This window comes from Pan paniscus, chromosome 5 (genome assembly GCF_029289425.2).
Source record: "Pan paniscus chromosome 5, NHGRI_mPanPan1-v2.0_pri, whole genome shotgun sequence".
Taxonomy (NCBI): domain Eukaryota; kingdom Metazoa; phylum Chordata; class Mammalia; order Primates; family Hominidae; genus Pan; species Pan paniscus.
The window spans coordinates 54,114,453-54,138,456 of NC_073254.2; the positions used below are offsets into that span (position 1 = coordinate 54,114,453).

General features: G+C 36.6%; 1 protein-coding gene across 2 annotated transcripts in view; it reads right to left on the reverse strand.

Annotated features, from left to right (window-relative positions):
- The window catches only part of KIF6 (kinesin family member 6), a 389,937-nt gene that overhangs the window by 289,725 nt on the left and 76,208 nt on the right, over nt 1–24,004 (reverse strand). For both annotated transcript variants that reach the window (XM_003833335.7, XM_034962039.3), the window contains exons 4-5: nt 13,661–13,808; nt 8,919–9,028 (exon numbers count right to left, since the gene is read on the reverse strand). In XM_003833335.7, coding sequence (XP_003833383.2) covers nt 8,919–9,028; nt 13,661–13,808 — 258 coding nt within the window. The remainder of the gene's footprint in view (nt 1–8,918; nt 9,029–13,660; nt 13,809–24,004) is intronic.

The following is a 24,004-nucleotide window of genomic DNA, read 5'->3' on the forward strand; positions in this document are numbered from 1 at the left end:
TCATGTTTGACAGTGTCCATATTCTTTCTGAGATAGGGATACAACTGGTTCCAAAGAGATTTAGGGCAGGGAGTAGTTTACCAAAGAGATGAACCTCTGGTATAATCATTGTGAGGATGGGAACAAAAAGCACTGGGAACATGAATGTGTTGCTTAGCAGGCTGAGGGCCCAGCTGAGGTTGGAGACCATAATGTGGTGGAACCTACTCCAGTCTTCTCTGAATCCCCAGATTGAAATCAGTTTCCCCTCTTCTGCCCCCACAGAATCCAGGGCATCTTGTCACTTACTATGCACAACTGAAATGATCAGTTTATGAGTCTGTTCTATTAGAACCACAGCCCTTTGAGGCCAAGAACATTTACTTTCAGACCTTTGCAGAGAGTCTGACATGCACCAGATGGGGCTGAAATGGACAAGCTTTGGCTCACCCAGACTGACACAAGTGGCTCCAGAGGCCTAAAGAAACCTAGAAACCACAGTCTGCTTCAGGTGGAATACTGGGATATGACACAGATCTCTTAGGAAAGAACAGCAGCACCCCCAGCTCTGATGTTTAATGGAACAGGGTTAATACCTGGTTCTAGCTCTTAGCAGACATGAAATCCTGGGGAAACATCACACAATCTCTGTGAACCTCAGTTTTGTCAACCATAAAACATGGATTATAATACCTACTTCCTTAAATGAGATAATGTATGCACAGTCCTTAGCATAAAAACTGGCATAAAATAAGTGCTCAATAAATACTGGTTCACTATCTTCTTTGGAGAGATTTTCCTGGTATTTCAAAAAACAACCTTCCCTAGGGGGTGAAGGAAGGGATCAAGGCAAACCTCCGGCATTAGAATCACCTGGGATGTTTATTCAAACATATGTGAATTTTCTGGGGGTGGAAGCCAGGAATTAGCATTTTTAACAATCATCCCAGGTGATTCTTACACTTAGTTAAATTTCAAGCCACTGGATTATGATGCCTTCCAATTTTGTTCCTTTGTTTTTTACTCCCGCTGCCACCTAAGCAGTCCTAGTAACTTCCCACAATGCTCTGACTCTTGTCCACCTCATTCCAGTCCTACACACTACTAACTGATTTTTCTTCCTAAAAGGCAGTTCCAGTTATGCTATGTCCTGGAATCAAAATCTCCAAGGGCTACACCTTGCCTGCCAAATCCTCACATTTGTACCTTGCCAGTCTTAATGCTCCTGCCTACTCCCTTACTGGGTTCCAGTCAAACAGGTCTACTAACTGTCACAGAACAAGCCCTATGCTTCAACTTCTCTTTGTTTCCACACAAAAGCCACACTCCGCTGCTCCAAGTCCTACCCCTTCCCTCAAGGATGATTTCATCTGCCATCTTCCCTATGAATCTTTGCCTGATCTCTTGCATTGATGTGATTTCTTTCTCCTGTGAGCTCTTGTCATTTTTTTTGGCTCTCTTACAATGTTTTTCACATTCCACCTTATGTTATTTTATACTAGCTTTATCCTCTCTGCTACGAGTTCCAGGGAAACAGGGACTACGTTAGCAAACATGGTGCCTAGCACAATGGCTGGAACAAAGTTGGGTCTCAACAAATGTTTGCTGAGTATATGAATGAATTCACATGACTGGACTGTAAGTCATGAGAGCAGAGACTTAATTAATTTTTTTGTAACTCCTGCATCACTTAGCAGTGTTTTCTATCCAGTAGCTGTTAGAAATGTGGTGACTTAAACTTAACATTTGGTGACTTTTTCCCCTTTGATGACAAATTATTCAAAAAATACAACACAGCCAAGATTTCAATACTGAATGCTGGCGTTTACTGGTTCCTTTTTATAGTAATAACCATGACAATCGTTAGAATCTGAAATGGAATATGCTTCCCTATTTAGGAATACTAAAATTATACTAAAGTAAGGTGACTATTTTCTCTACAGCTGAGACCAACAGTTATCCTGTTTTACTTCATGAGACAAACTTAGATTCTAACTATAGTCCTTTTATAGCATGTGACATAAGAAGCTTTCAAAAATAGAATTTCTATTTTCATTTGAAATACTAAAAAATTTCTAAATACAGAATAGGTTTAATACACATATGTGTGTATATGCATATGTATGTCCATATACAAATATATAGCCAATTACTTTTTAAATTAAACCTTTTGAGATTATTGTAGATTCACATACAGCTATAAGAAATAATTCAGGGAAATCTCATATACCCATTGCCCAGTTTTTCCCAATTGTAACATCTTGCAAAACTATAGTATTAAAATATCACAACCAGGACATTGGCAATCCAATCCACCAATCTTATTCAGATTTTTCCAGTTTTGCTTGTACTCATTTACGTGTGTGTGTGTGTGTGTGTGTGTGTATACATTTTAGTTCTATGCAATTATCCCAGTTTTGCTTGTATTCACTTGCATGTGCTTGTGTGTACATTTAATATTTAATTATATGCAATTTCCCCAATTTTGCTTATGTTTCCTTGTGTGTGTCTGTGTGTGCATTTAGTTTTATGCAATTTTATCATATGGGTAGCTTTGTGTATCCAGAGCCACAGTGAAGACACAGAACACTGCATCATCACAAGGATCCTTTGTGTTGACCTCGTCCAACCATTCCCCTGCCCTCCCTAACTCTGTACCCACTAATCTGTTCACCAATTGGAATCATACAGCATGTAAACCTTTTGGGATTGGCTTTTTTTACTCAACATATTTCCCTGGAGATTCATCCAAGTTGTTAATTATCTCAATAGTTCATTACTTTTTGTTGTCACCTTATTAACTAAAGCCTATAGTTTACATTAGGGTTCATTCTTTGTATTGTAAATTCTGTGGGTTTTGACAAATGTATGATATCATGTGCCCACCATTACAGTACCATATAGAACAGTTTCACCACCCAGAAACCCCCTGTGCTTCACCTATTTATTCTTCTACTCCTCCCCCTCAACCTCTGACAATCACTGATCATTTCACTGTCTCTATAGTTTTGCCTTTTCCAGAATGCCATATAGTTTGAATCATACAGTATGTAGACTTTCATGCTAACTTTTGCACTTAGCAATATGCATTTACATTTTCTCCATGTCTTTTTGTGGCTTAATAGCTAATTTTTTTCATTGCCAAATAATATTCCCTTGTATGGATGTACTACAGTTTATCTGTTAACCTATTGATGAACATCTTGGTTCCTACCAATTTTTAGCAATTATGAATAAGGCTGCTATATGTATTTGTGGGAAGGTTTTTGTGTAGACATAAGTTTTCAACTCATTTTGGTAAAAACCTAGGAGCGCAGTTGCTGGATCGTATGGTAAAAGTATGTTTAATTTTCTAAGAAACTGCCAATTTGTCTTCCAAAGTGGTGGGATCATTCTGCATTCCCATCAGCAATGAATAAGAGTTCCTGTTGCTCCACATCCTTGCCAGCATTTGGTGTTAGTATTTTAGATTTTAGCCAGCCTAATTTGTATGTAGTGGTATATCACTGTTTTAATTTGCAATTCCCTAATGACAGGTGATGTTGAGATTCTTTTCATACGCTATTTGCCATATGTGTATCTTCTTCAGCGAAGTGGCTATTCAGATCTTTTGCCCATTTTAAAAATTTGGGCATTTATTTTCTTATTGTTGAGTTTTTAAAATTCTTTGCATATTTCAGATATAAAAATCTTTGTATATTTGTATCTTTATCAGATATGTATTTGATAATTAATTTCTTCCAGCCTGTGACTTGCCTTTTCATTTTCTTAACAGTGTCTTTCACAGAACAGAAGTTTTAATTTTAATAAAGTTCAACTTATAAATTTTTATTTCGCTGGCCATGCTTTTGGTGTTGCATCTAAAAACTCATTGGCAAACCCAAGGCCATCTGGATTTTCTCCTGTGTTATCTTCTAGAAGACTTATAGTTTTGCATGGTACATTCTGGTCTATTGACTCATTTCAAGTTGATTTTGTGAAAGGTGTAAGGTCCATGTCCAGATTGACTTTTTTCATGTGTGCATATCCAGTTGCTCCAGTACTATTTATAAAAAAGACTACCCCCTTTCCACTGAATTGCCTTCACTTCTTTGTCAAAAATCAGTTGACTATATTTTTAAGGGTCTATTTCTGGGCTCTCTATTCTGTTCCATTGATATGTTTGTCAGTTCTCTTGCCATTACCATACTGCCTTAATTACCATCTTTATAGTATGTCTTGAAGTTGGGTGATGTCAGTCTTTTGACTTTGTTCTTCTTCTGTATTGTGTTGGCTATTATGGCTATTTTGCCTTTCCTGTAAAATTTATAGTCATTTTATTGATATCTACAAAATAATTTACTAGGAATTTGCTTTAGATTAAATTGATATATACTTTATCTACAAATCAAGTGAGAAAGAACTGACATCTTAACAATATTGAGTCTTCTTATCCATGAACATGGAGTATCTTTTTATTTAGACATTCTTTGATTTATTTGATCAGCTTTGCAGTTTTCCTCATTTAGATCTTGTACATATCTTGTCAGATTTATACATAAGTATTTCATTTTTTGATGCTAATGTAGGCAGTATTGTGTTTTACATTTTAAATTCCAATTATTTATTGTTGGTATATAGGAAAACAATTGATTTTCGTACATTAACCTTGTATTCTGCAACCTTGCCATAATCACTTATGAATTCCAGGAATTTGTCAATTATTTGAGATGTTCTACATAGGTAATTATATCATCTGTCAACAAAGACAGTTGTATTTCTTCCCAATAACTTTAATTTCTTTTTCCGGTATTATTGCAATTGGCTAGGACTTCCAGTACAATGTTGAATTAGAGTGGTGAGAGGGACATACTTTCCTTGTTCCTGATCTTGGGAGAAAGCATCTAGCTTCTCATCATTATATATAATGTTACCTACAGGCATTTTATAGATATTCTTTATCAAGTTGAGAACATTTCCTCCATTTCTAGTTTCCTGAGAGTATTTATCATGAGAAGCTGTTGGATTTTGTCAAATATTTTTTCTGCATCTATTGTTATGATAATATGATTTTTATTCTTTAGACTGTTCATGCCATGGACTACATTAATTGATTTTTGAATGTTGAACTAGTCTTGCATACCTTAAATAAATCTCACTTGGCTGTAGTATATGATTCTTTTTATACATTTTTGAATATAATCTGCTAATATTTTATTGAGGATTTTTGCATGTGTGGTCACAAGAGATATTAGTCTGTAGTTTTCCTTTCTTGTAATGCATTTGTCTGCTTTTCGTGTTTGGATAATGCTGGGATCACTGGATGAGTTAAAACATGTTTCCTCTGCTTTTTTTTCGGAAGAGATTGCAAATTCTTTGGGATATTTTAGTAGACAATATGTATGTCTTTTCTTATTTTTCTTTTACTGAAGTGACTAGTATTTCCATACTATATTGAAGAAGAGTGGTGAGAGTGGACATTGTTGCATTGTTTCTGATCTTAGGAGGAAAACATTCAGTCTTTCACCTTTACACATTTGTTAGCTGTAGGATTTTGTAGATGCTCTTTAACAAACTGAGGTGATTCTCCTTATTTCTAACTTGTTTAGATTTCTAACAAGAATGGGTGTTAAATACTATTTCTGAGCTTCGTATAATTTTTCTTCTTTAGCCTGTGGATTACATTGATTGCTTTTCAAATGTTGAACTAGCTTTGCAATCTAGAATTAATCTCACTTGGTCATGATATAGTATTGATTTTATACATTTGTGGATTCAATTGCCAATATTTTGTTGAGGATTTTTGAGCCTATGTTCATGAGAGATATCAGTCTGTATTTTTTTTTTTTGTACAATCTTTGCCTGGTTTTGGTATTAGGGCAATACTAGACTCAGAGAATAACCTGGGAATTGTTCTCTCTCCTATTTCCTGAAAGAGATTATGTAAAATTGGTGTTAATTCTTCTTTAAATATTTGGTAGAATTTTCCAGTGAAACCATCTAGGCCTAAAGATTTCACTTTGTGAAACTTATAAAATTATGAATTCAACTTCTATAATAGTTATTGAACTATTCAATTATGTATTTCATCTTGGTTAAGTTTGGTTTAATCACCTTTGATTGTTAATTTAGATGTCAGTATTTCTCACATTTACTAAACAAATGACTATAGCAATATTTGAAAAAAGCAAATGACTTTAGTTTAGTGCCCTGACATAATATATACAAAATCCATGGACAGTTTTATAGGCAAAAGTTCTGCAAGAGCAGGCAAGTGGTACATCTTAGAATGTAAAAGAAAAAAAAAAATAGAAAAGGCAGAGTGTATGTGAGAAGAGCATCTCGCAGGTGATATTTGGGGATGCTGTGTCACTCAATGGCAAGGAAGCTGTTACTGATGGCTATTATTGTGCAGCACCAACATGACCCTGAGTTGATTTTATATAGTTAAGCCTTGTATAAGAATGCAAAAGAGATAAAATGGGTATATTGCCATTGTCCCTCAAATGGATGACTATGAGTGGGGACCAAGGTCAACAGACATTTTGCCTACTATGTTTAGAAGGCATTCAAAGTGTTTGAGACATTTCAGCTCACAACAATGAAATCAGTCAACCAGAGAGCTAGAATTTCAGAGTTATAGTATGCCCCAGTTCAAGAGTTTGTAATTAATAGCACATATGCTTAATCGAATCCAAGTACAGCAAAAAAAAAATTCATTATAAATAATTATTTTATCATCTTAGTAAAAGGCAAACTTGTCTAAGGCCCTCAGAAAACTAGCAGATTCAATACCAGTCAAACCTCATTATCTCCACACCTCTGCCTCCCGGGTTCAAGCGATTCTCCTGGCTTAGCCTCCTGAGTAGCTGGGACTACAGGAGCCACCACACCCGGCTAATTTTTTGTATTTTTAATAGAGGTGGGGTTTCACCATGTTAGCCAGGATGGTCTCGATCTCCTGACCTTGTGATCTGCCTGCCTTGGCCTCCCAAAGTGCTGGGATTACAGGCATGAGCCACCGCGCCTGGCCAAGCTTCAAAATTTTTATAGTGGGACCTAGAGAATTAAGGAGTCATTGACTTAAAAAGGAGATTTCCATTAGAAAGTTTGATTGAGTGATGATAATAAATTTTACATAGATAAGTTTGCTGTCTAAGGATATCCTACTAGATGTTTATATTTACAATAAATTCCTCAGAGGTAGGAAATATGCCTTACTTGGTTTAGTAGTGTCTCTACTGCCTAAGCCAGAATAAGTCCTTAATAACTTTTAAAAATTATTTGTTGAATTGAAACTGTGAAGCAGATGTTTTGAAATGAGAGTGTAGAGGGAGAAGAACAGAGCATGAGCTCTTTTCATCTGAATCTAATCGATATGGTTTGGTGCAGCCTAACAATGGGAAGAACTAGGAATGAGACAAGTCCATTAAACTCTTAAGAGAGGTAACACAATATATAGAAAAAAAAGTACTTGATGAGAAGTCAGGAAATTTGGGTTCCAGTCCCAGTCCTACAGTCTTAGGTAAGTTATTTCATTTTTCTCGATTTCTCTGTTTATAAAATGTGGGCATTGGATTAAGTAATATTTAACAATCTTTCAACCTCCAATGTCAAGAGTTAAAAAGACTGGTGACCTTCACAGGAGAGGACTTATTTGAGTTTTCTATCCTTCACAAAAGAAGAAAAAGTGATTTCAGTATTTTCAAATGGGCTTCTTTTAGAAAAGAGCAAGCTTGAGAGCAAGGACAATGCCTTAGTCCACCCTGTGTCCTCCACATTTCTCAGCATGGCTAGCATTCAGCAGTCATTCTCAATGCTGGTCAGATTGTCTCCAGAGATGTTGCAAGCTTTCATCTTCAACGACTTCCCCTCCTTTAGTAGCTTTGTCCTCTTGTTGGAGAGTTCACTAACTCAAGTTAGAAGTGACCTCAGTTATATAGCAGTTGTTTTCAAGAAACTTCCACACACATACACAAAAGTGGTCTAAAACTGTTCTTATTCTCACATTTTGGACTGTAATTACATGACAACAGATCCCATTAAAATAAAAATGTCATTAAGAAAGAAGAGTCCCACATCCAAGTCAATAGCCTATTACTTCGAATATATTCACTACTATAAAATTTCAGAGCAATTCAAGAATTGGATAGTCCTTTTGGTGTGGAGATAATGCAAATTAAAATAAACAACTGATTGTTAATCTTTTTGGGAGAGAATGAATATGTATTTCTAAATTAGAGTATTTAATAAGAATATAAAGATACAGTTTCTTGGCTATAGGCTACTTTTGATATATGATGTCTGAACAAAAGTATATGAACAGTTGCCAATTAATATATGTCTAATATAGGCAGATATTCAAACAAGCATTGAGCAATGTTATATAAATGCTGGCAGGGTAACTTGCTCCATTATTAGATAAATTTTGAAGACGCTATTTAAATTTCAGTCATGAAACAATCAGTGCCAATCTGATCAAATGATTGCCAAAGTTAGCATTAACCATAGTAGAGAAGCATTTGAGGAAAACGTAAAAATGTTATTTTCTCTGTCTCAGATTCTCTTATTGCTGCTTGAACTCTAATTTGAATACCTTCTTCTCAGAAAAAGGCCACAATTAGAAGAGCAACAGGGTTTCATGTGGCAGGAAGAAAGTAGTACTGTCATATCCCATCAATCCTCTAAGCACCCAATCTTAGAGAAAATTCATTGCACTCTCTTCTGCCAACTCCAAAAGAGATTTTCCCAAGAAATGAGTTTCAGGCGATTTTAGTTCCCATCACTACTGTCCATTTGTCATAACTGAAAAAAAAAATCCATTATATTACAAAAAGATTCGGTTATCCAGTATTTGCTAATTATGATTGAGACCAGAAACATACAAAGTTTCAAAGAAAACAATTGAAGAGAACATCTGAAAGTAATTTCCCTCCATTCTTTGTTGTTCTGCTACTCACGGCAAATCTTCCAAACTGGAGGCTTCATGTCTTGGATCCAAAAGATCATAACCACATTCATTGTAGATTTCCAAATAGGAAATGTGCGTTGTATATATTTTGCTGCTGTCCTGATTGGAAAAGGGAAAGGTATTATTTATCGGTTATAACAATGATTCTGCTTAGATGAAGATGAACACATTTAGCACTCAGTTTCCTCATAGTTTCTCTCTTTTTCTCTCACTTTATATGGTTTACATTTTCAGTTCATGACACTTTCAAGTTGCCAGTTACCATATGCATGAAGCTTTTTTTAATGGCCAACACCCATGATTACAAGCAACTTCAGTCTGTTATTTTTTATTGGTTCCACATTATACATAAAAAGTCAATATACACTTACAATGAGCCAACTTGGTTGCAGAACTGTATAACACACCATTTTTTTTTACTTTCCAGACCAAAAAAGGTTACTAAAAAAAAAAACATATTCTGTGAATAGTCTATTCATAAAAAAGAACACAGATCATTACTTTGGTTTAAAAATTTTAGGAGCAAAATAGTTTCCATCTTTAATCATCATTCTTTTTCTACTTTTCTAATATTCAATATTTTCTGATGACATAAATAGATAACAATGAAAGTGACATCCAGAGGACAGAAAATAGTTGATTAGTCAGGTATGAGTGGACATTAATAGTTCACTGCCAATACCTCACCTGTGGAGTTAATTTTCCTGGCCCAAGAGGGCAAATCAGAGATGTTTAGCTATTAGATAGAGAGAAATGTTTTTGGTGGGTCATTGCTGAAATGCAATGACATAGGCATCAATGTAATGAGGCTAAAAGTAAAGGTGCCTGGTCCTAGTCTCAATTCTGCCAATAGACAAAAATGACCCATTCCCTCTGAGGTGGAATAAAATAAGGAATTTTTTCAACTCTTGAGAAAGTTCAGTTTTCAATACAAAATATCAAACAATAGCACCTTCTTTTTGTTCCTCCAAAAATACAAATGCTTCCATTTCTGCAAATATTATCATGCTTCTCATAAGAGGAGAGTATATTTGGGTCTTGCGGCAAGCAGGTTGCCAGGGTGTCGGAGTGTATACTAACGGAGAATTTGCTTAGGATGACTTTCCTGATCGATTCTCACCCATTTCCAAGGCAATCCATTTAATAGGTTTTGTTCAAAGGGAGAGAGGACCAAGTCACAGAGATAGGAGAGAGAATAGTGGCCCATAAATAAAAAGCTGGACTCCTACTCTAACTAGAGGTGAGCCTCTACCACGTCAGGCCTTCGTTTTCAAACCCATTAAAGTGAGGAAGTTGGCTAATAAATCCCTATCTGTTCTTCAGTGTAAAATGAATGATTCTTTGGTTCTAAAATGGCTCCAATTATCCAAATAAAGATACTGTCATTTCAGAAAAACAAAATCATAAACGAATAATTAAAGCAACTCTCAGCCTTCCATGACTATAATAAAAACACTCAAGCTACAGCTGAAATTCTATATTCTGGTGTTCTGTGAAGGTGACAACATGGACCGAATTACCAAGCAATTTTTTTTCAGCGTAATGCTGAAAATTCTTCTGATGTGGATGACTCTAATGCTTATCCCAACAAATGGCCTATTGATTACATTAGTATCCCAGTTTAGCAAAGGTACTATTTCAATATAATCCTTTGGGTTATAACTTGGCTTAGCACAGGTATCAGAGACTATAAACACTAAAAAGACTTTGTATGGCTGTTAGTCTAATCCAATGTTTCTAAAATATTCCATGGAATACTCCTGGAAAACAGAGTTCCATGGTCAACATATACATAAACTCTGTCCCTCTCTGCAGCATGTCAAAGGCCCTAGGGGATATTTTGGCAACATTCTGAGATCCTGTTTAAACCAACATATTTTTAAAATTTATCCAAAATATCTGAAATAACCCAGAGATTATGATTTGAGAGTTTAGTATACATTTCTGAGTTCTTCTTAGCATCAGATAAGAACTGAGTTTGAATATTGAAACTCCATTTACAACAGAATAATCTCACACCCTTATCCTCAGTTGTTTCACCATAAAAATGGGGATAATAGCCCTGATCTTGCATTCTGTTGTAACAGAGAAATAAGATTCTATATTTAAAATCTTACAAAAGTGTGTGGCCCATAACAGATATCAACGAATCATTGTTGCTGCTGTTGCTATTATTGTTGCTATAGTTATTGTTTTTATTATTATTTCTAGAGGCCTTCAAATGGAGAATTCAGTATATGAATATAAAAGGAAAGGAAAATAAAAGCAAAAAGGACAGCCAACTTGTATGTTTATCTGCAGTGGAGAAAATCTCTTCTTCCAGAAGTTAAAATAAATCATAAAACGTCAGGAAAACGGCAGGTTCACTGCCCTGAGGTGATAGGGATAATGTCTTTGGCTCTTTCAGCTTCTGCATTTTCTGGACTTTCATTGGAAAATACACTTAAAATTCACTGAGCTATGTGGCAAGCTACCTTTCCTTATTACTCCTTTTTAGTGTTTAGGATTGCCAGACTGTAATATGACACACATGTTTCCTGCAGACAGCCTTTTCTCCTGCCCCAAAATAAGTTTGAAACTCACAATACTCAAAAATAATGAGAGTGATTTCTAAAATAAATGGCATCAATTTTCTTCTCTTAAAATCAGTGAAAATGTGCTCCTGGCATACTCATAGACATTTCAGGACCCAGTATGCACTGGGCTCTTACTGTATCTTGAAATGAAGACTTTGCATAGGTCAAATGTTTCCTTTAAGAATTCTAGAGAGCTCCATGTACCTCTCTAAGGCAATCAGCTGGGGATCTCTGAGTACTAAGCTGCATTTTCCAGCTATACAATATGAACAAACTTCATGATGCACTTCAAGTTGCTTGACCAGTTTCACCGCAGCTGTTTGATTATAATGAATGTGTTATGCCCCTTCATTTACAAAGAGTTACTCTGGCTTTAAATTGCTCCAATGGACTCTCTACAAGTCCAGGAAGTTATTTAGGATCATTCAGAACGAAATGGAGTTTACGGTAATGTCAATGACAAACAGATCTAAAACAATGAACCTGACAAATGGTAAGTACTAAGGAGACATTTAGACATTTGGATCTGTACTTTAGTAACCATAGATAAAAATTTTAAAGGGACAGAAAATATTTTCCTTTGGGAGAGGATGAGTTTATTCTATTTAACTTAATCATGGATTTGGCTTCATTTGTTTTGAGAGTTTCTAGGGTTCTCTGAAATTGGTCAGGGATCACTTGGCCACATTAATATCCATATATGGATATTACTGGCTGTGATCATAACTGTCATGTATTGAGCATATACTGTGTGCAAGAATCTGGACAATATCTTTAAATACAGTATGTTCAGCCCCTCACAGCAATCCATAAGACTGAGGCATTAAGTAACCGCTCCAAGGCCACATGCTGTAAGCAATACACTTTCTCAGAACCAGGTTGACCTGTACCTCCAGTGATCTTTCTAAGACAAAAGGATTCCACATTAGGCCACAGCAATGAAAACTATTAGGAATTATATTCCCAGGTTGTGAAATGTGGGAACAAAACAGGCAATGTCAGAAATAAGTGAGTAAATGAAAAAAGGGCTTTGGATCCAACATATATGCTATACTCAATCCTTTCTCATCCAAATTTTCTGGCATGCAAAGCTGGCATGTTTGAGCTAGAGAAAGATGAGCTGAACTAATGGATAATTGCTACTTTATGGATGGCAATTAGAATTATGCAGATCTCAGCAATTTCTTCTCATCTTTGCAACTCAAAATGCAAACAATATACAGTCAAGAAATTTTGGAGTGACTGTTATATTGACCTAGTTAAGACGTGTATTATACAGAAGTAATACAACCAAGGAATTGCTGGAACTAGTAGGGACACTGGAGATTCTCTAATACAATTCAATCTCTGCTTTCACAGAAGGGAAAACCAAAACTCAGAGAAGGTATGTGACTCATTATGGGGAATTTGTTTGAACATAACCAACAAAATAAAGCCAGTCCGAGGTATAGAAGCAATATACATAATGGCACAAAGCACAGAGTTAGGCATCAGGTGGACTCGGGATAGAACTCCAGATCAGCTACTTACAGGATGTGGGCCCAGAGGAAAATATTTAACCTGAGGCTCAGTATTCCTAACTGTGAAATGGGAAGTTGCATTATATGTTATATCAAATACTGGTAAAACTGATGAAGCTACTGGCATTTTGAGGCACTCAATAAATGATACATATAATCTAGATAGATAACCCTTTTTTACAATGATAATAATTACAACGGTATTTGTACTTTGGTAAATTCCTCTGGGCTTCTATCAAGTGTAAAATAGTAACAATTATACTATACTGTTTAGTGTTTCAGTAGCTAAAAGAAAGATCTGCTTTGATAAGAAGACATTCCTCAGTTTCTTGAGGAATATAAGATATTAGTTGGTAAAAGCTGTTGTCTGCTCTTTCAACCTTTGTGCGTATATCAGAAGGAACTCTCCTTGAGCCTTTGCTGAAATAGCAGCCCTTTAATGAGAAGTACCTTCTTAATTTTCACTTGTACAGCAAAATCCCAACCTCTCCTTAAAGGTAAAGGCCAAAGTTATGACACAATAAGACTTTATAATTTAGACACAATAAAATACATGTCATAATAAATTTCCTGCTTTCAGTATATTTTTGCTGAATATATCAAATACAAAATGATATGAATGAAAAGTTTCATACCTTTTGTAACTGTTCAAAAATGTATGACAGTGTCCTTGGGATAATGCCTCTGTCACTGTAACGCTCTGCACCCCCTGTGATAGTGAATGTCTTCCCGCTGCCTGTTTGCCCATATGCAAAGATGGTACCATTGTAACCTGCCAGGACACTGCAATAAAGAAATGACACACTTTTAATATCAACATGGCTAACTGCATATGAATTAAATGGCTTGTATTCTAATAACAATCTTATTAAACACTATTAAAAAAGCTTTATAGAAATATCTATTAAAAATTTATATATGTGAATATCTAGCTAGAATTTACATTTTTATCTAGGAACAGCAGCACATCAATCCTGTTCTCTAAGAAAGGATGTGTAACGCAAATGGAGTTCAGTCATCTTAAATATATTCTTCATCTTTTAGTACACACTGGACTTGAATCAAAGACTATATTGAAAAAAAGTTCTGCGGAAACAATACCTGTAATTTGGCAAACTGTCAACCTGACACCTGGTACCTCACATGGTGTAAACACTCACAATAGTAGTTACTTCCTAGAACAGGAGGAACACACTCTGCTTGCCACCATATACCTTGCAATGTAATTCCCTACTTAATACTAAGCACCAACTGAAAATCCTCTAGGAATTCCCCTCCTCTCTTTTCTTGGAATGACTTTTTGGTAGAAGATGCTAGTCCATATATATTCTTCAGCCCTGCAGAGCGGCCCTTGATTTGATGGTGGTCTTAAGAACCCAAAGGCTGGATCTTCTCAGCCTTTGAAGAGCACCACCTGTAATATAAGCTTTTATAAATATGCATGAAATGATGTAGACTTTCAGAACTGTGTCTTTAATCTATGCTACATGAAACAGTAAACATTTGTAGCTTTATGTTCGTTTTTTGATACAAGTGGCTCCTTGATCTCTGAGATGTTTTCATTAAACCAGCTATGATGACATCAGCTATTGGTCCCCATGTTGTGGGTGGATTTTTTGATAGATGGCTCCTCTGAGTTCACCCCTCACTGTTCATATTAGAATTCCTCCGTATTACTTCTGTCAACATCCTATCTACAGTTCTATGTTTCATATGCTTTCATGCCTGTGTGTTGAGTGATCTATCATTATAAGAGTCTCCTAAAATACACAGGTTTGACTGGAGAGTATTCTGAAGTGGTCACTTATGACCACCTTATGCAACTATTAAACTTATGACCACATTATGCAACTATTAAACTAACAATAATATCTTCAGCAACAAGTCAGTGCATCTGTTGCTGTGTAGGTAGAAAGTGTTGTTGGTGCTTACAAATTTAATGGACAGTACAGGGAATGCACAAGAAAGTATTGTAACCGTGTGATTCAATGTTCTACTTTTGAGGAGTGTAATCACTTTTCTTCGTGTGTCTTTACATGGAGACAATATACTGTTGAAATTCTCAATTTCTAAGATGTTGGAACTATGACGAAATTAGATATATAATTACAGAATCTTTTTCCTCAACAGAATTTGTTACCAATGAAACATTGATGTCCCATTAGCAATATCATTTGGATATATGATATTTCTTGGCCATAAATGCTGTAGGTAAATGAAGTCTAAAATTTTAAATATCTAATCTTAAACATTTTATTGATTCTTGATAGAAAGAATAGATGTTAAATATTCTAGGCATTATCTGCCTTGAAAAATACCATGGAATACTCTGCAGCCATAAAAATTGATGAGTTCATGTCCTTTGTAGGGACATGGATGAAGCTGGAAACCATCATTCTCAGCAAACTATCGCAAGGGCAAAAAACCAAACACCACATGTCCTCACTCATAGGTGGGAATTGAACATGAGAACACATGGACACAGGAAGGGGAACGTCACACACTGGGGACTGTTGTGGGGTGGGGGGACGGGGGAGGGATAGCATTAGGAGATATACCTAATGTTAAATAACGAGTTAATGGGTGCAGCACACCAACATGGCACATGTATACAAATGTAACTAACCTGCACGTTGTGCACATGTACCCTAAAACTTAAAGTATAATATATATATAAAAAAAAGCCACTGCCAAGGAAACAAAAAAAAAAGAAAAAAATACAGAGCACAAATTAATATTTTCATTTTGATATAGATATAGACTACGAAAAGTGAGTAGGTAGTACACTACGTTGGCATCTGCTAAGTGTTATGTCTACTTTTTTATGCTAAAATCTTCTTTCTCACTGCCAGTTGTCCTAGTATGTCTGTCTTTAATATGTGCTCCCCCTACCCCCATCTACTGTGGGATGGAAAACCAGATGACATAGCTTCATAGAACACTGTAAAATAAAAAGGGTAAGGCTTGACCTATATATACTCCCATGGCTATTTATTTATTACATTGCTACAATTAAACGTTAAATAAGGAAATGTAATCAGGCAAAATTTGTCTCCAGTCCCTTCTGTAGAGCCTCCATTCCAACTCAGTCTTGTAACCACTCTTCAATGGACACTAGGCCTTTTCATGTGCCTCTGGTCTCATCTGTCCTAAGGAAAAATACTAGTTAAAAATAAAGAAAGAGAAATAGTGGTGTAATGAACTTTGAAAATCCATTACTCCACAAGAACAATAATACCAGTGGCAAAAATTGTCAAAATCAACTTTTTCAGAACTCTGGAAATTATCCAAAGGCTCACACCAATCCAAGAAGTGTTTATGTAAGACAAACAGCTAAACTCAGTAGGAACCATGAGCTTTGTGGTATTTTAACTTCAACATTCCCAGCACCTCTCCCTAGCTATATGGTAGCCTTCAAAAACAACAGCCTTGAAACATTGGAGCTGTGAAATCCAGCAGCCTAGCAACCACTATAGGGGGCAGTATGGATTTGGGGCTCCTCAAAATGCCCCATCCTCAAAGAGCTGCCACTCTCTGACTCGTCTGGGAGCTCTCTGGAAAAGCTCCACTCACGGTACTTGTCTTTGTTAGACCTGATTCAGAGTTCACTCAGTGTGAGCAGCCCTGTCCTCGGGGTGTTTGTTGAAAAAAAATCAGTGGCAAGTGTTTAACATCACAGCTGGCAAAGCTGCAATGCCAGTGAAGTAAACAAGAACGTAACCAAAAACTTAGAAAAACCTGAGAAATGTGTATAAGGGGTTTCAAAAAACTCTAATGTATTCCTGGGAATCGGGAAGGCCACACACATGTGCAGGACTATATGTATGCCCAGAAAAGACCTGAGAAGGGCATTATAACTCACCTCTGGCTGGCCTTTAGACTGCACAAACAGAAAGTGAGAAGAAAGACAGTGTTACAAACTTCCTCAGCATTGAAGGTATGCCCCAACAAACATGTAGGGACCCTTGTATGTAGGCTGGGAGACAGAAGAGTTCAAGGAATTTAAGGAAATTTATTTCATTATCTTGCCTAAATTTACTGGCTAGTTTGTTGGCGATAAATTTGCTCAGTTTTTGTTTATCTTGGAATGTCTTAATTTCTTCTTCATTTTTGAGAATAATATTGCCAGACATAGAAGTCTCTATTTGCACATGACATAATCTTGTATATAGAAAATACTAAGGAATTTACTATAAAATTATGGGAAGTAAGAAACAAATTCAGCAGGATTGTAGGGTACAAGTCTTAACACTGTGTAGATGGCAATATTCCCTAAACTGATCTACATTTGTGCGATTTCTATCAAAATTCAAGCTGGCTTATTTGCAGAAATTGACAATATTCTTATAAAATTTATACGGAAAGTCAAGGGACACAGAATAGCTAAAACAATCTTGAAAAGAAAGAACAAAGGTAGATGACTCACACATCCCTATTTCAAAACCTACTACAAAGCTAGAATAATTAAGACAGAGGGATACTGGCATAAGGCCGTACATATGGATCAATAAAATAAAATTAAGAATCCAGAAATAGACCCTTATATTTATGATCAGTTGATTTTCAACAAGGGTGCCAACACTATTCAATGGAGGAAAGAATGGTCTTTTTAACAAATGATCCTTGGACAACTGGATATCCACATGCAAAAGAATAAAGTTGGACCTCTACCTCAGGCCATGTACAAAAATTAACTCAAAACGAATCACAGACCTAATGTAAGAGATAAAACTTAAAAGAAAATCTTGCAAGAAAACTTAGGAGTAAATCTTCATGAGCTAAATTAGGCAATGTTTTTTAGATATGACATCAAAAGCACAAAGAGCCAAAGGAAAAAAATAAGCTGCACTTCATCAAAATTAAAAATTTTGTGTTTCAAAAGACACAATCAAGTAAGTGAAAAGACAACACAATGGAGATAATGTATGCAAATCATATCTGTCTGGCAAGGGACTTGTCATCATATCCATAATCCATAACATACAAAGAAATCTTACAACTCAATAATAAGAAGACAAACAATCTAATTAAAAAGTGGGCAACAGATTCGAATAGACGTTTCTCTAAAAAGAAATGCAAATGGCCAATAACATATGAAAAGATGCTCAACATCATTGGTTATTAGGGAAATGCAAATCAAAATCACAATAAGATGCAATTTCACACTCACTAGTATGGCTAAAACAAAAAAAAAGAGACAATGAGAAGTGCTGGTGACAATGTGGACAAATTGGAACCTTCATACATTGTTGCTGGAAATGTAAAATGGTACAGCTTCTTTGGAAAACAGTCTTAACAGTTCCTCAAAATGTAAACCTAGTATTGCCATATGACCCAGCTAGGTGTATACCCAGCAGTATTAAAAACATGTGTCCACACAAAAATTTGTAGTGAATGTTCACAACAGCATTATTCATTATTTAGCCAAAAAGTGGAAACAACACAAAGTGACCGTCAGCTGATGAGTGGATAAACAAGATGTACTGTATCCATTCCATGGGATATTATTTGGCAAGGAGAAGGCAGTACTGATACATGCTACAATAAGGATAAAACTTGAAAACAGAGTAAATTTTAAAAAGCCAGTCAAAAAAGGCGATATATTGTGATTCTATTTCTAGAAAATGTTTAGGATAAGAAAATCCCATAGAGATAGAAAGTAGGTTAGTGTTAGACAGGGGCTAGAAGGAAGGGAAAATGGAGAGTGACTGCTAATGGCTATGGTACAGAGCTTCTTTTTGGGGGTAATGAAAAGGTTTTAAAATTAAATAATGGTGATTGATGGTGGCACATTTGTACTAAAAACAACTAAATTGCATGCTTTAAAGAGTAAATGTTTTAGTATTTGAATTACATCTCAACAAAGCTGTTGTAACAATAAAATAGTAAAGAAGAGTCTATACTCACTTGTTAATAACCAGATGTGTATACTATCTTTTCAGTAGTATTTTTTAAAGACAGAGAGAAGGGTAATTAATAAAAGGAATGAAAAGCTAATGATACATTTCAGCAATGAAGAGTGAGATAAACATTTTTGTTCAGAAGTATTTCTGAACTTCCTAAAATCAACAATGCAGGCTACTGCTTAATTCATCTCAGCTAGAGACAGTCCTAATATGTAAATAAATCAACCCTTTATAAACCCAGAGTTTGATGATCAGAGGAAATTTCCATTGTAGAAATTCTCTCCTTCCTTTTGCAAAATGCACTTTTCCTAGAAGTTTAAATTATGAAGCTAAGGTAGTTTGTCATTTCTTATCTTTTAATATTTGCATGAATTAAACAAAAATAAAGCCTCAACCCTTTTGGAGATTATAAACTGAAGTGTCACTCCAGACACAACACATTTACATGCTAGAAAAAAATACAAGTCATTTTAAAGTTTAGTTTTTCCATTTGTATTACTCTTTGTTTAACTAGGCTCCAAGTAGAAGACTGTCTGGAGGATCTGCACAAAGTGAGACTTCATTTTGTTTACCTCCAGATGCAAAGGCTTTAAGAACCTCAAGATACAGCCTTGCATTCCAGGGATGAAGCCAACTTGATCATGGTGGATAAGCTTTTTGATGTGCTGCTGGATTCGGTTTGCCAGTATTTTATTGAGGATTTTTGCATCGATGTTCATCAGGGATATTGGTCTAAAATTCTCTTTTTTTGTTGTGTCTCTGCCAGGCTTTGGTATCAGGATGATGCTGGCCTCATAAAATGAGTTAGGGAGGATTCCCTCTTTTTCTATTGATTGGAATAGTTTCAGAAGGAATGGCACCAGCTCCTGGATTAAGAAAATGTGGCACATATATACCATGGAATACTATGCGGCCATAAAAAATGATGAGTTCATGTCCTTTGTAGGGACACGGATGAAGCTGGAAACCATCATTCTCAGCAAACTATCGCAAGGACAAAAAACCAAACACCACATGTCCTCACTCATAGGTGGGAATTGAACAATGAGAACACTTGGACACAGGGTGGGGAACATCACACACTGGGGCCTGTTGTTGGGTGGGGGCAGGGGGGAGGGATAGCATTAGGAGATATACCTAATGTAAATGATGAGTTAATGGGTGCAGCACACCAACATGGCACAGCACACCAACATGGCACATGTATACATATGTAACAAACCTGCACGTTGTGCACATGTACCCTAGAACTTAACGTATAAGAAAAAAATATATATGTATATAAAATAAATATATAAAGATGAGAAAATGGAGCCTCAGAGAGGTAAAAAAAAAAAGAATCTCAAGATACAATGTCTAAATGAAAGTAATCAACAACAAATCATTATTGTAGTAATAATTTAGTTCACTAAACCAAAAAACAAGACATGAATTATAGTCCCTCAAAGAGACAGCATAGTTGAAAAAAAAAAAAGAAACAAAATATAGTAACAGGATCATGGATTTTATAATTGATGTCAGCAGAGGTCTTCTAACTACATTTTGTTCACCCAAAGAATTCCCTCCAAGGTATTTCTGAAAAACAGTTACACAAACTATGCTTAGACAGGACCAGGTTGGACTTAGAGAACTGGGCAGGGCTGATTTCATTTTTGAGAGGGGAGGGGCAGGTGAAGCAGCACTTTAAAAGTTTAGTCTTAGTTTAATAGTTAAGTTTAACAGTTTAGCTTTAGAAAAATTAAAAATCAAAGGCAAATACATTTTATATGTATTTAAAAAGTTGTTAGAAGCAAAACGTACTAGTTCACTCAGAAAACGCAAACCAAACAATTGGTACTAAGGACAAATTTTTTAAGCTAATAGAAATACGCTATATACATGTTTAATCTGACAAAAAATCTTTGCATAAATCAACACAACTAATTTGGAACAGAATGAAAATTAAGCTCCCCTATTTTAAATACACAGTTCTGCCTTATCCATACTTGCCTTTCACACAGTTCTGAGATCCCGAGTAAGTGAAACTCAGTTATTTTGAAATCCCCAGAGCAGTTAACTTCTGTCTACTGTAACCCTCTTTCTAGAATAAAGTCTCTCAATCCCTCATAAGCAGTCCCAAGGGGCAACTGGATCTTTTATAGAGAAATATGGTAAATGACTCTTAACTGTTTCACTTTCAGAATATCTCACAGTGCATAAATTCAGTAGCTTAAATTTTAGAGATTTCAACCAAAAACAATAGCAATTCATAATTAGCACAATTAACACAATTCAGTTTTGCCATATATAAAAATAATCTTCTCATTGGTTAAGCCAAATGAACATGGAACTTGTAAAATTTCCAGCAAGATTTTGATCACGGGGCATTTCCTGTGCTGCAAAGAAGGGAGAAAAAAATGTGAGGAGGCCGACACTTCTGGGGAATTTAAGAGAAGAGTAGACTTTGAGAGGTCTGTTTTTCTGCCTAGCAAGCTTTCTTAGTCCCTGTTATGGTAATAGGCTCCCAGTCTCCTTCTACAAGCTCAGGAGGGGCAGGCAGGTGTATGGACCCCATGACTCAGGCCTGGCCAGTCATACCACTTGATCCCATCTTGGTTCCTCCAACCACTGTCCCACTTGTAGCAGCTATTATATCATTACAAGAAGCTGGTGACATGACTCAAGCCGAGCAAAAAAGAGTGTCTCCTGTATAGACTTTGAGAAGAAAATAAGTTTTATTTTTACTGGGGTCCCTACTAGAGGCCGTATCCCCTGCCCTTCAGCACAAGGAAGCAGGGCCAAGTAAAGTTCAGATGGGTGAAGGATTATGGCTATGTCAGGAACCTAGGTCAAACAGTGAAGGCCCTGATTTTTTTTGAGACAGAGTCTCCCTCTGTTACCCAGGCTGGAGTGCAATGGTGCGATCTCGGCTCACTGTAACCTCCGCCTCCCGGGTTCAGTTCAAGTGATTCTCCTGCCTCAGTTTCCTGGGTAGCTGGGATTACAGGCACCCGCCATTATGCCCAGCTAATTTTGGTATTTTTGTAGAGACGGGGTTTCACCATGTTGGCCAGGCTGGTCTTGAACTCCTGAACTCAGGTGATCCACCCACCTCAACCTCTCAAAGTGCTGGGATTACAGGCATGAGCCACCAAGCCCAGCTAATGTTTTTTAACTTTCTTTTTTTTTTTTTTTTTTTTTTTTGAGACAGAGTCTTACTCTGTCCACCAGGCTGGAGTGCAGTGGCATGATCTTGACTCACTGCAAACTCTGCCTCCCGGGTTCAAGAGATTCTCCTGCCTCAGCCTCCCAAGTAGCTGGGACTACAGGCAACTGCCACCATGCCCGGCTAATTTTTGTATTTTTAGTAGAGACAGGGGGCGGGGGGGTGGGGGTGCCTCACCATGTTGGCCAGGCTGGTCTCGAACTCCTGACCTCAGGTGATCCACCCACCTTGGCCTCCCAAAGTGTTGGGATTACAGGCATGAGCCACCATGTCCAGCCAAGGGCCTTGATTTTTATATCACTCCCTTCAGTTCTTCTTTGAGCTAAACCAGTTATGTGAGACAAGAAATCCTCTCTGCTTTGAGTTGGAATTCAGTTACATGCAACCAAGAGAATCATAATTATTGCAAAGTTTCCAGAGTGATCTGAAAGACACCTCTTAGTCCCTGATTTACAGCAAGGATCTCAAGCTGGCAGTAAAACTTGCCTACAGGAATGTTTAAACTTAACTAAATTTGAATGCCTTTTTGCGAGACATGTTCTTCAGTTTGCTGTGGTCCCCAACATTCCCTAACATCTTAGAATCAACTGCTTCCTAAAGGTATGTTACTTGCCTAGACTTGAAAGCAGGGCTGCATCACTGCATAATCACAGTGCAGTCCATGCGAATGCTGGTGCCCCCTCACCTTTGTGCAGTGCCTAGCCATTTGTGTAGGCCACTGTGAAGCATGTCCCCTGGAGGTGTACAATATAGAAGTCCTGCGTAAAGGCATGTGAGTTTAGCTCCCCTAGTTTAGATACTGTCCTTTCTAAAAGCATGTTTTGGCCCAGGGCAGTGGCTTATGCCTGTAATCCTAGCACAGGGGGCAGATGGATTGCTTTAGCCCAGGAGTTTGAGACCAGCCTGGTCAACATAGCAAGACCCTGTCTCTGCCAAAAAAAAAAAAAAAAAATTAGTTGGGTGTGTGGTGTGCTCCTGGAGTCCTAGCTACTCGAGAGGCTAAGGTGGGAGGATCACTTGATCCCAGGACTTCAAGGTTACTGTGAGCTATGATTGGGTGACAAGAAGACCTTGTCTCTAAATAAATAAGTAAATAAATAAAATAAGTCAAAAAAGTAAAAATAAAATAAAAGCATGTTCTGGCAACATCATTCTAAGATCTTTTACAGCTTCAGTTCTATGATATATTGATCTGGTTATAAATCCTGATAGAGAAATAAAGTAGGTTACATGGCTAGCCTTCGTCAACCTAAACCAAATCGTCAATCATTTTGGAAAGGAATATCCAAGGCCAAGAATATCTAGATTAGAAACAGTTACCCCACACAACCAAAATTGTTTTGTGTGAGAAAAATGAAACTGCAAACATGGATTAACTGGTAATTTATACATCTGCGGGCATACTGGTTATTAAACTAGAGTCACAAAGAAAGAGACCCACAGGCAAAATATAGCTAGCAGAGCATTTGTTTGGTCAACACTGTCTTTTTTAAAAAATTCAGTCTGAGTGGTCTTAGTCCCCAATTTAAGCACAGATACCACCACTCCATCTGGCCCTCACTAGTTTACTTCAGATTAATTGTTTGCCTTCCATGGAATGTTGAGTTTTGCAACCCCTGCTATAAAGTGACTCAGATAAATGGTAAGAGTAACACTCTGATGAAAGAAAGAAAGAAAGAAAGAAAGAAAGAAAGAAAGAAAGAAAGAAAGAGAAAGAAAGAAAGAAAGAAAGAAAGAAAAGAAAGAAAGAAAGAAAGAAAAGAAAGAAACAACTAAATATCAGCATCTTCCAGGTTTTGAAATGTCGTAAGCAATCCTCTCACACCATCAACCACCCAAGAAACCAAATGGCTATCCCACCCATCATT